This window comes from Macrotis lagotis, chromosome 4, assembly GCF_037893015.1.
Source record: "Macrotis lagotis isolate mMagLag1 chromosome 4, bilby.v1.9.chrom.fasta, whole genome shotgun sequence".
NCBI lineage: Eukaryota > Metazoa > Chordata > Mammalia > Peramelemorphia > Peramelidae > Macrotis > Macrotis lagotis.
Window position 1 is genome coordinate 203605745 of NC_133661.1, and position 12337 is coordinate 203618081.

The following is a 12337-nucleotide window of genomic DNA, read 5'->3' on the forward strand; positions in this document are numbered from 1 at the left end:
GAGGGAGTTGAAAAACTAGCTCCAAATAGTCAAGAGTTAACCTAGGGTCCCTGTCCTTGGCAAGTGCACTTGCTTAATGAAGTCCATACATATTACTGTACCTTCCCTTTTGCTCATCAGTATAATGATCAGGATGGAAAAAACATATTAGAGAATGGCATGGGGTGGGCATATTGATTAGGTTGTAATCCTGATGATTCAGATCAATGACTTTCTTGGAGGGGAGGAGAAAGGTCTTTTAAACAGCATATTAGACTAGACAATGTCGCAATTTGGGGGTCTTTCCCACTAAGGGAAATGGTACTTTTCTGCAGATGAGTTAATTTATTAATAAAAATATATTTTAATCACTTAGACTAGCTTTTCATAATTGTGAGCCATTTATAACATGACTATTCCTCCCCATCTCTTCCCATTCCTACCTATTTTCCTATTGAATTTGATTTTTTTACTGGCCCTTCCAATTGCTCAAATAGGATCAACTTTCTAGGTTTTTTTCCTTGGAGAATACATAAATATTCACAAACAAAAGTTCCTAGTCAACTCGGTGTTTTAATTAGGGATCCTATACTCTATTTAAAGATCTAATTTTCTACTACTCTCCCACCCCCAAGAGGGATTTTATTCAGCATTGTTAAGTAAGTTATTTTTATTTATAAGCCTGTATCTTTTGCATTTTGCAATATGTAATTCAAGACCTCTCTTTATAATAAAAGGTGTCAGGTCTTATATAATTATGACTATTTCTTTGATACTGGAGAATTTTCTTTTTGGTTCGCTGTAGTATTTTTTTCTTCCATATGAAAGCTCGGGATTTTTCTTTTAATGACCTTTATGAGACTAAATTTTCTTTGGTTTCTTTCAGGAGGCAATCAATGGATTTTTCTTCTAATTTCATTTTGCTCTCTGATTCTAATAGATTGGGGGACAGTTTTCATTTATAATGTAATATGGTATCCAATTAAATAAATTATGCTTTCAAAGAGCATAATGATTCTCAAATTACTTTTCCTTGTCTTGTTTTTTAGGTCAGTTAGTTATATTTGATAGCAGATATCTTATATTTTCTTCGATTTTTTTCAATCTCTTGATTTCATTCCAATATTTCTTGATGTCTCATGTACAAATTGATTTCTGTGATTTTCAGGGAGTTTGTTATTTGAGTAAAATTTACCACTTTATCCCCTAAGCTATTTATTTAGTTCTCCTTTTAATCCCCCCCCCAAGAGCTTCTGTTTCCCCCTTTTTTTAAACATTGTTTCATTTCTTTTGAGTATTCATGTAGATCTTGTGGAAAATTCACTTTTTGCTTTGAGTTCTTATTTGCAATTGTTATGGAGTTATCTTCTCTTTTTAGACTGGATTGGGGGGGATCCCTTAGTCTATTTTAATTCTTTTTTAATTTTTTTAATTTTTATTATTTAGATTTTTCAAAGTAATGGGGTTAAATGGCTTGCCCAAGGCCACACAGCTAGGTAATTATTAAGTATCTGAGGCCAGACTATTTTAATTCTTTAGAGTGATCCCTATATTCTTAGTCTATTCATTTCTCTAGCTTCATCTCCTGCCTTAGAGTTTTGTGGCATGGTTAGCCTCTGCTCTCTGCTATGGTTTTGGGTAGAGTGGTTGGCTCCACTTGCTCTCAGCCTTCCCAGGTTGACTTGTACTTCTTAGGATTAGCAACCCTCTCTCTCTCTCTCTCTCTGCTCTCCTACTCTCTCCTAATCTTGAAAGTTCAGAGGGCTGAATTTTCAGGGTCTTCTATGGTGGTATCAGAACAAAGTGCCAGAGACCTTAGAGTTCTGAACCTGAGGTATTCTACTCTAAATCTGAGATACCAGCACTAGTACCCCATACTGTGGGCTTCTCCTCCCCTTCTCTCCTGGAAGAGCCTTCTATTATCACTGGCTTAAGATATAGAACCTTGTAGGCTGTAAGTGATTCCAAACTCTTTGATCACACTGGAAGGCTTCCAATTTGTTTACTTCAGCTAGGACTGTCTTTTCTCACAGGAGTCCTTTTTCTAATACCTGTGGAATTTGACTGATATTTTATGCAATTCTGGGGTGAATGAAGTACTTATTATAGTTTCCCATTGTATTTCTTATTCATTATTACATTTATTGTGATTTTCAGATTTTTGTTGTTGTTGTTGTTGGAGGTTTATGCTACTTAAGCAATCCCTCTCTCAGTTAGGTAGCCATCTTGGCCAGCAGTCCCACTCTCATAAAAAACCAAAAACAAAATAAAAAAAAACCAGGCCTTTTATTATTATTTATTTTAAAAATTCATTCTGTTAATCCTTTTTTGGATTTTCAGAATTTCTAATTTGGTACTTAGTTGAAATTTTTTGAAGTGCTGATATTCAAGCATTCTTTTTAAAAATAAATTTTATTGATAGTTTTTGTTTTTTAGTCGTTAGAATTTCTTCCAGTGTGTTCCCTGTTTCTCCATCCTGGAGAACAATACCGTACAACAAATATTGGTGAAGAAAAAAAGAAAATGAGAAAGAAGAGATAAAAAAATCAGCAAAAGCAATTAAAATACATCAAAAACTCTGAAAATATATGAGATGTATCACACCAAGGGCATCCTATCTTTTGTAAAGGAATGAGCTGGGTTAGTCTTCTCATTTCTTTTTTCAAGATATGCTTATTATTACAATTTGATGATATTCACTTTTGATTGCTTTGTGGTTGCATTTTTTTTTGGCAGAAGGAAACAGATTTATTGGGACTTGGAAAATCTTTGTATTTGTTTTGCTTTCCCCTACTTTTTGTTACTAGGAGTTTGTTTTCTGGAGGAGGAAGAGGAGTAGGAGGGAAAGTTGAGGGAGAAACAGAAACTAGCCATTGAGTTGCTTTTATTTTCTGTTTCTCCCTTTCCCAGCTGCATTGTTCTACCTCTGATATGTTTCTAGAGATTTTTTTAAAAATGTTTTCCAATTATATACAATAGTAATATGTACCTATCATTTTTGTAAGGTTTTAAATTTTACAATTTTCCCCCTACCCTCCCTTCCCTCCCCCCCCCCCCACAGAAGGCTGTCCGACAGTCTTTACATTGTTTCCATGCTATACATTGATCGAATGTGTCATAAGAGTAAACATAAGAGTCAATAAGCTACCCCCCCACAAGATGAGAAACTTCAAAGAGAGAGAGAGAGAGAGAGAGAGAGAGAGAGAGAGAGAGAGAGAGAAATTATACTTCTATGTTTAGAGTCCAATGGCTCTGTCTCTGGGGTGAGTTGCTTTCTTTATCATAAGTTGATCAAAGAAGTTGCTTCAATATTTTCCCCACAGTTGCTATTACTAGCTGTACCTCCACTCTATTCCTCCCCACTCTCATTTATTCTATTCTCTCTCTCCTTTCATCCTGGCCCTGTCCAAAAGTGTGTTGAACCTAAGTACCCTCTCCCTCAATCTTCCCTCTCTTTGATCACCTATTCCCCCCTTTCCCTTCCCCCATTCCCCCTTATCCCGTTCCTTTCTTCTTATTTTGATCTAGGGTAAGATAGATTTCCTCACCCTATTAAATGTGTATGTTATTTCTTCTCTGAACCATTTCTGATGAGAATGAAGGCTCACTCATTCCCCCTTGCCTTCCCCATTTCCACTCCATTGAAAAAGCTTTTTCTTGACCCTTAAGTGAAGTTTCTTAGCTTCTTCTTCATCTCCTTTCCCTTTCTCCCAGTACTTTCCTTTATTACCCATTGACTCCATCTTTTAACTATATTATACCATTATATTCTGCTCCTTCCTATGTCCTGTCTATATATGTTCCTTCTAACAGCTCTTATAGATGAGAAAGTTCATATGAGTTATCAATATCTTCTTCCCATGCAGGAATACAAACAGTTCAATATCATTAAGTTCCTCATAATTAGTCCTTCTCTTCCACTCCCTCTATGGATCACCAGAGTCCTACACTTGGAGATAACCTTTCTGTTCAGCTCTGGTTGTTTCGATAGGAAAAAGTCCCCTATTTCACTGAAAGTTCATCTTTTCCCCTGAAAGAGGATGTTCAGTTTTGCTGGGTAGTTGATTCTTGGTTGTAAACCAAGATCTTTGCCTTCCAGAATATCATATTCCAATCCCTCTACAGGCCCTTAATGTAGATGCTGCCAGATCCTGTGCAATCCTGACTATGGAGCCTCAGTAGTTGAGTTGTTTGTTTCTGGCAGCTTTTAGAATTTTATCTTTGATTTGGGAGTTTTGGAATTTGGCTATAATATTCTTGGAAGTGTTTCTTTTGGGATCTCTTTCGGGAGGTGATTAAGTGAATTCCCTCAATTTCTATTTTACCCTCTGCTTCTAGGATCTCAAGGCAATTTTGCTGTATTATTTCTTGAAAAAATGAAGTCTAGACTCTTCTTGTTGTGGCTTTCAGATAGCCCTATAATTTTAAAATTACTTATTCTGGATATATTTTTGAGGTCGGTTGTTTTCCAATGAGATAATTCACTTTTTCTTCTAATTTTTGGCTTTTTTTTGGAAGAGTTTTATTTCTTTCTGATTTCTTGCAAAGTAATCAGCTTCCTTTAGTTCTATTCTGCATTTGAAGGGTTATTTTCTTCAGAGAGCTTTTTTATCTTCTTTTCCAGTGGGCCAATTCTGCTTCTTAAGGCATTCTTCTCATTTGGCTTTTATTTTGCTTTTTCTGTCAGGCCTAAACTGCTTTTTAACATATTATTTTCTTCAGTATTTTTTGGTATATCTTTCACCAAGCTTTTGATTTGGTTTTCATGATTTTTCTGCAGCGCTCTCATTTCTCCTCCCAATTTTTCCTCCACCTCCCTTAATTGCTTTTCAAAGTCTTTTTTGAGCTCATTCATAGTCTGAGCCCATTTTCTATTTCTCTTGGAGGTTTTAGATATGGAAGCTTCGATTTTGTCATCATCTGAGTATGTGTTTTGATCTTCCAGGGGACTTAAGTAATTCTCTATAGTCAGATTCTTCTTTTTCTTTGTTTACTTATTTCCTCAGCCCAAGACAGCACTTCTAAGGCTTTGGTTTGTTTTTTTGGGGGGAGGGGGGCACACCCCACTGGGACCTTTATTCCTCCAAGGTCTTATGTTCTCTTGCCTGTGCTTTGATATGTAGATTGTTTCCCACTTCCCTCTGCCCTGGGGCTATAAGGAGGAGCTTACTATTTTAGTATGGAAGCCCAAACTGCAACTTGGATTTGAGTGTAGGCAAACAGCAGAGTTCTACCCAAGGGAGAGCAGAGAAATCTCTTCAGACTTCCCTTACCATATCTGGGGGTGCAGACTGCTTTCTCTAGATTCTCGCTGCAGATTCTGTGGCCAGTATTCCTCACTCCACACTCATTCTGGTACAGCAGAGTTTTCTCTCACTGCCCCTTCAAGCTGTTGTGGGTGATCTCTGGGCTGGATTGGGATAGGCTGCAGCTGGTGCTTTTCTTTTTCCAACCCCCGTCCTGATGAAAGACATGATTCCTGCAGAATTTCTAAGTTATCTTGGACTGGGAAAATGTATCACTCAGTCTTTCTGTAGGTTCTGCCCCTCTAAATATTGGCTAGTTATCATTTGCTGCTTTTTGGAGTTGGGAGTGGGGGAGGGGAGGAGTTCCCAGGTAAAGCTGCTTTCATGCTGCCATCTTGGCTCTGCCCCGTGGTTGTATTTTCCATTTACTACATAGCTGTAGTCACTGTGAATTTATATTGTTTTCCTGGCTTTGTTACTCTATTCTGCATCATAATGTGTAAATCATTCCATGCATATCTGTATCACATACATAGTTTCTTATAATACAGTAAGATAACATTACTTACACAATTTGTTTTATTGTTTCCTAATCAATGGGTATCTATTTTGTTTCCAATTCTTTGTTACCAAAAATAAAATGCTGCTGTAAATATTTTGGTGCATATGGGAACTTTCTTCTTTTTTTTTTTAGGTTTTTGCAAGGCAAATGGGGTTAAGTGGCTTGCCCAAGGCCACACAGCCAGGTAATTACTAAGTGTCTGAGACCAGATTTGAACCCAGGTACTCCTGACTCCAGGGCTCGTGCTTTATCCACTGTGCCACCTAGCCAGCCCGGAACTTTCTTCTTATCAATGATCTTGGGGTGTAAGCATAGTAGTAGAATATCTGAGTCAAAGGATATTGACATTTTAGCTACTTTACTTGCATAATTCCAAAACTGATTCATAGCTCCAAAAATAATGTATCAGAGTAACACTCTTCACATAATTTCTTTACTATTGACTATTCCCATCTTTTGCCATCTTTGCTAATTTGTTAGTTATGAGGTGAAACTTTAGTCACTCATGCACATTCTTAAAGAACTTTCTTGTATATGTTATATATAGTATGCTTATTTCATGTCATTGTGTAGCAATTATGCAGCAGCAAATATTGCTTTAATGATGATACACTTGCTTTGTTCTAGGATATCACTGTTGATAATTAACTCTTGTTACTAATTATTAGTTAAGCTTTATAGGTAATAGAAATTATATGCTCAAGAGGTCGATTAGGATATCCATACTCTGCTCAAGTCAAATCATTAGTACTGTCCTATAAAGCAATGTGATGTGAACCCTGAGTTTTAGGCATTATAATCTCATACTCATTCTTGGGACTGGTCATCATTCTTTGCTTATTTTTTTTAAATCGGTCTTGATTATTGGATGGCATGTTCCCTAGATATTACATTCAGCAAAAATTTTAAACTCTGGAATGCTAATGAAATATCTTATGGATAAAGTTATCTTAATGCTTATTGGTATGTGGTATTATTCACTTAGAACTTTAGGGGTAAGTTATTTTTTCAAGTTGTTAAGATTCTGCTGACTGAAAAATTCTCTTTTTCTATTGCCAACTTCCAATTCCAATTTGACTTCTATGGTTGTGTGTCATCAAATGCCTCAAATAATTCACCTCTAAGGTGATCACTCCATTTTTAAAAAAATATTTATTTATTTAAGGCAAGGTTAAGTGACTTGCCCCAGGTCACACAGCTAGGCAATTATTAAGTATCTGAGGTCACATTTGAACTCAAATGTCAGATCCTACTGACTTCAGAACCATTGATCAAGCTGCCCCTATGGTGATCACTCCTACCCCATTCCTGGCCCACTCCAAACCAATTCACCAAGACAATAAGTCATTGCCTGGGAATAATTTATCCAGCACCCACTCAGAGGTAGGTCCTAAGGCTAAGTAGTAGAACACAAAGAAAGGCAAAGGACAGACCTGTCCTCAAGCAGCTCACAGTCAAATGGGGAGACAACATGAACACAACTAGGCATAAGCAAGAAAAATATAGAATAAACTGGAAGATGATTAGTAGAGGGAAGGCCATGGCATGAAGGGGATCTAGAGAGGCTTCTTGTAGAAAGTGAAATTTTATCTGGGAATTGAAGGAAGCTGGGAGACTGAGATGAGAGGGCAGAGGATTCCAGTCTTGGAGATGACTAGTGAAAATGAGAAGAATATGGTGATGGAGTATCTTCTATGAGTTAAGCAAGAAGGCAGCTTTTATTAGATTGTAGATTATGTGGTGAGAAGTAAGGGTAAGAAGAATGGAAAAGTAGGAAGGGGTCAGGTTGTTAGGGTTGTGAAGGTCAAAAGCCTTTATATGTTGGATCCTGAGTGTAAAAGGGAGTTGGGGATGGAGGTGGAGAGAGTGTTTGTGTGACAAGGTTGGACCTGACCTTTAGGGAGAATAATTTGAAAGCTTAGTGGAGGATGAACTAAAGTAAGGAGAGACTTGAGGCAGGGAGAAGAGCTAGCAGACTATTATAATAGTTCAGGCATGATATGATGAGGGCCTATCCCAGGACAAGGGCAGTGTCAAAGGAGAGAGAGAGAGAGAGAGAGAGAGAGAGAGAGAGAGAGAAGGAATACAAAAAATGTTAAGGGACAAAATGGACAAGTATTAGCAATGGATTGAAGCATTTTCTGCTTCACCACACCTCTTATACATCTCAACTCACATTGCCAGCACTATCATTTGGGTTCTCAGCCTCTTTCCTGGACTATTATAATAGTCTAAAATTATAATAACTAAAACTTTAATTCATCCCTTCACATATATACAAAAATGGTTTTACTAAGCACAGATATGACCGTGTCACATTCCTGTTCAGTAGGTTCTTAGTTACCTTCAATCTTTTCATATGACCCCTTTCTATACTTCTAATACACTTTACTCCCCTACATGCATCCTATGATCCAGTTACTTGCAAATTCTCCAAAATGCTGCTCCATTTTTGGTGTCTTTACACTGGTTGTCCTACATGCCTAAAATACTCTGTTCCATCACCTCACCTCTTGGTTTTCTGAGCTTCCTTCAAGACTCTGCTCAAGTCTTGATCTGAAGGCAAGAGGTCTTTCTCTCATATGTACCTGGGTATTTACCAGAGTCTCCCCCATCAGAATGCATGCTCTTTGATGGGCAAGGTCTGTTTTTTTCCTTTTCATTATATCACCAACTCTTAGCAAAGTTCATGACATATAGTAAGAATTTATAAATGCCAGTTGATTGATTATTAACCCTTTTTCCTCATTTAAGTTATGTCACAGTTCAGTTGGGACCCTCATTTTTTTTCTAGAATAAAAGTATTCAGTAACAAAAGAGATATACAGAGACACAGAAAGTCATGGACTGATAGCCTTCAAGGCCACACATTTGTAATTATCATTACAAGCTGTTTGCATTTCCTCCAGAAACTGTAATTTTCCAGCAATACGAATACCAATAAAGACAACTATAGATTCAGCTAGATTAACATTCCTTTGAGAGCAGAATATTATTAGACTTTTGACAAGGGAAAGTTAATGACGTTTTTTACTTTAATCAGTTCTCAAGGGTGCATTCCTGTTAACAACATAAGCAAATCTATATTACTAGTGTAAGTTTCTATTCTGTTCTTTGCATATGAATACATAGCACCATACTACATTTATTAGAAAATATACCTCAAAAATTTTGCATTTCACAACTCACATTTACTTGTTTCTCCCTCTTATCAACACAATTCATCTGCAAAACAGCTGTTAGGGGTGAAATCTGTGGCTAAACACTTCCTTATAGGAAGTGAACTCCTGAACTCATTAACTCCATCCTTTAAGCAACTGAAGCAGGCTGGTCACAGACAGAATGGAACTAATAAACTTCATTCACTATCCCAGAACATAGTACAAACAATATGAAACTCTCAGGTCCTTGGCAGGTACATAACAAATCTGCACGGTATCCCCAATTGAACAAATAAACCAAATGATTTGCACTTCCACATACTGTCAGCAATTCTGTATGACTATCTAACAAAGCATGCACAATACAATCTGTATCATAAGTACAAATCAAGAAGTGTAATGAAGTATTTAAAGCATTGCTATTAGATAAGAGACAGCTAAATACATTATATTCCTCAAAAGATACTAATATAGACTTATATGACACCAGTCACCAATGAATACCATTCAAAGTTACAATGTTTAAGATACTGAGGTCAAAACAGAGATAGCAAAACAGTCCAGGAACAAAAAAAAATTCATGCTTACCTGGTAGTCAGGTTTAGTAAAATAATCTAAAGAGGAAATATGGTCCAGAAAGATGCTGAATTCTGTAGGGAGATGTTTCAACATAAGTCTGTGGTCATATCTCTCCTTAATAGAACCCACTTGCTCCTAGGGAAATGATGAAAGAAGAAAGCAAAGTAAACTTCACTAATCAATTACAAACTCAGAGCCTCTCTATGATGTTCTCAAGAGTATAATTAAGACCATACATAGTAATTAAGGGCAAAGTATAATTAGGGATCTTTACAACATTAATGTACTCTGCTTTTAAAAAAATATATATATATATGTAAATAATGCTGAATCAAAAGGTTAAATTCTTTTTGCATGTTTTGTAGATAAAATAATGCTGCCTGCCCCACTGGAGTTCTGCACCAGATGAATTTATAACTTTCAAGAAGAAAGAATAGAAATCACTTTAAATCTGACTGAATTTCTCCTGTTAATATAGAAATGTCTCTTTGCTTTTGCAGCTTTCATTTCAAACAATATCATAATCTAATAATGCAAACAAACTGTTTAGAAATCAAATAACAGAGGAGGGCAGCAAATATAAAAGCTACTGCTTCAGAGGGAAAGCTAGAAATCATCTCAGATGAATTAGTTGCATATAAAGTGATATTTATTTTATATACACTCATTTAAAAATCATAATTTGAACCCCAATATCAACTCATCATAGAAGAACATATTGGAAAATAGTGACACTCTCCCCAGTGTTTAATGAATTAATGTAATTCAGGAAGACGCTTACCTGGGAAAAAAGTCACCTCTTTTTCCACCCAACAATCAATATTAACAATGTCTAAATTCACCTTGTCTTTTATTTTTCTCCAAGGCAGTTGTCCAACTACGAACTCTACCAGCATGTAGAACAAAGACCAAAGATCATCATGTCTTCCCATTTCCTAAGTAAAACAAAATAGGATTTGGTCACATTGAATTACTGCTAATCTTTATGTCTAGACTGCATAATCTAAGGAACTAAGAGATCTATTGAATTTGACTAAACTTTTTTTTTTTTGGGGGGGGGATGATGGTGAGAGGAGATCATATGCATGACTTTATTACCATAAGGAAATCCTAGTTTAGGAACTCCTTCTGCTTATGCAGATCAGCAATTCACTGTAACTAGACTAAGCTTTTTTTTTTTTGCAAGGCAAATGGGGTTAAGTGGCTTGCCCAGGGCCACACAGCTAGGTAATTATTAATTGTCTGAGACCAAATTTGAACTCAGGTACTCCTGACTCCAGGGCTGGTGCTCTATCCACTGCGCCACCTAGACACCCCTATACTAAGCTTCTTAAAGGCTGATTGGTTTTTTGCCTTTCATTGTAACTTTGCATCCTGGCACAATGAAAGCTTGTTAACTTGCTCACAGTTACAAAGCTACTATGTGTCAGAGCCAGAAGTTAAATCTGACTTTGGAGTCAGCCTTCTATTCATGATGCCATGGTACCTCTCAGACTGTCTAATTTCTCACTAAAATAGGTAAAAAAGTTTCCAAGTTCAGAAAAATACCCATCTTAAAATTCATCAAGAACAAACACACTTTGAGACCAAAGCAAATCCCACGGCTTGGTGAATCACCCTCCACTGTCTTTGCTTAATGAATTTTAGAAGAAATCTTCATCTCTTTAATAAAATTACTGCAGATGTTTCTGACTGCTTTTCTATTATCCATCTTCAAAGTACTGTTGTAGCTATTTAGACCAAGAAAAATTCTAATCTTTATCTTAAAAAGAATACCTCCTTTTAAAGATTACAATGTCAACATCTTTCTGAGTGAGTAGAGAAAAACTATCATTTCAAACAATTAACAAAAACATAACCTGAGGATAAAAAAATATTTCCTAAAGAAGGCAAAACAACTCTGAAAATAAAGAAGAGGTATGGATTACAGTGGCATACAAACTGACTTAGTTGCAGCAATCACAATGGTATGTACAAATTGAATCAATTTCAACTTCTAATAAAATGCCAGCTACCTAATAATTATAATAAATACCTCACTGATTTCATAATTTTATGTTACTTAAATCAGTATAACATGGAAGTACCTTATTCAAAGAATAATTTATAAGTTCAAAATATAGTATTTCAACATTTTTTATTAAACATTGTTCAGGATCTCATTAATGTACCTTATCTGATCTGAGACTTTACATATAAAAAATAGGATTGGGGATTCAAAAAAACCTCTATTCCCCCAATAAACCAGTTGTTAATGTTTCTCACCCATATAATTTCTTTTTTAATAAGTTTTATATTTTTTCCCATCTAAACAAGGTAAGACCAGAGATCCCATGAGACACTTTATAATTCAAACTTTAGATAAAGAAAACTTTGAGAAGAAAAATGTAAAAATTAATGACTAAAACAAAACACAGCGAAAGGGATGATTTAATGTAATAAAAGCCAAGAAGTAAATTGTACATTCATGGCATGTTGTAGATGGCATGTTGTAGGGGGAAAGGAATGGTTTGGGGACATGTTGCAAATTAAAGTCATATAAAAGATCAAATATTGATACCCATTTTTCATTAGATATCAATAATTTTAGGGTCTCATGAATAATTTCTTAACAAGGAGCATTTCTGTCTTATTTTCTTCACAATCCCATAAAACTGAATAAATGTTAAGATGTAACATGGAATAAGAGATAGAGAATGAACTTCAGATTTAGGAAGACCTGGGTTCAATCTCCTCTCTGAGCAAGCTTCTGTGCCTAGGGACACCTTTCAGTGCCAGAGGCAATTCTGTTAAGAATATAAATCAAGGGG

The 12337-nt window shown here is 36.0% G+C and overlaps 1 protein-coding gene across 7 annotated transcripts in view; it reads right to left on the reverse strand.

The window, feature by feature from the left end:
- TTBK2 (tau tubulin kinase 2) overlaps nucleotides 1–12337 on the reverse strand; it is a 242175-nt gene that overhangs the window by 75233 nt on the left and 154605 nt on the right. For all 7 annotated transcript variants that reach the window (XM_074235218.1, XM_074235212.1, XM_074235213.1 and 4 more), the window contains 2 exons: nucleotides 10370–10462; nucleotides 9537–9662 (listed from right to left, as the gene is read on the reverse strand). In XM_074235218.1, coding sequence (XP_074091319.1) covers nucleotides 9537–9662; nucleotides 10370–10462 — 219 coding nt within the window. The remainder of the gene's footprint in view (nucleotides 1–9536; nucleotides 9663–10369; nucleotides 10463–12337) is intronic.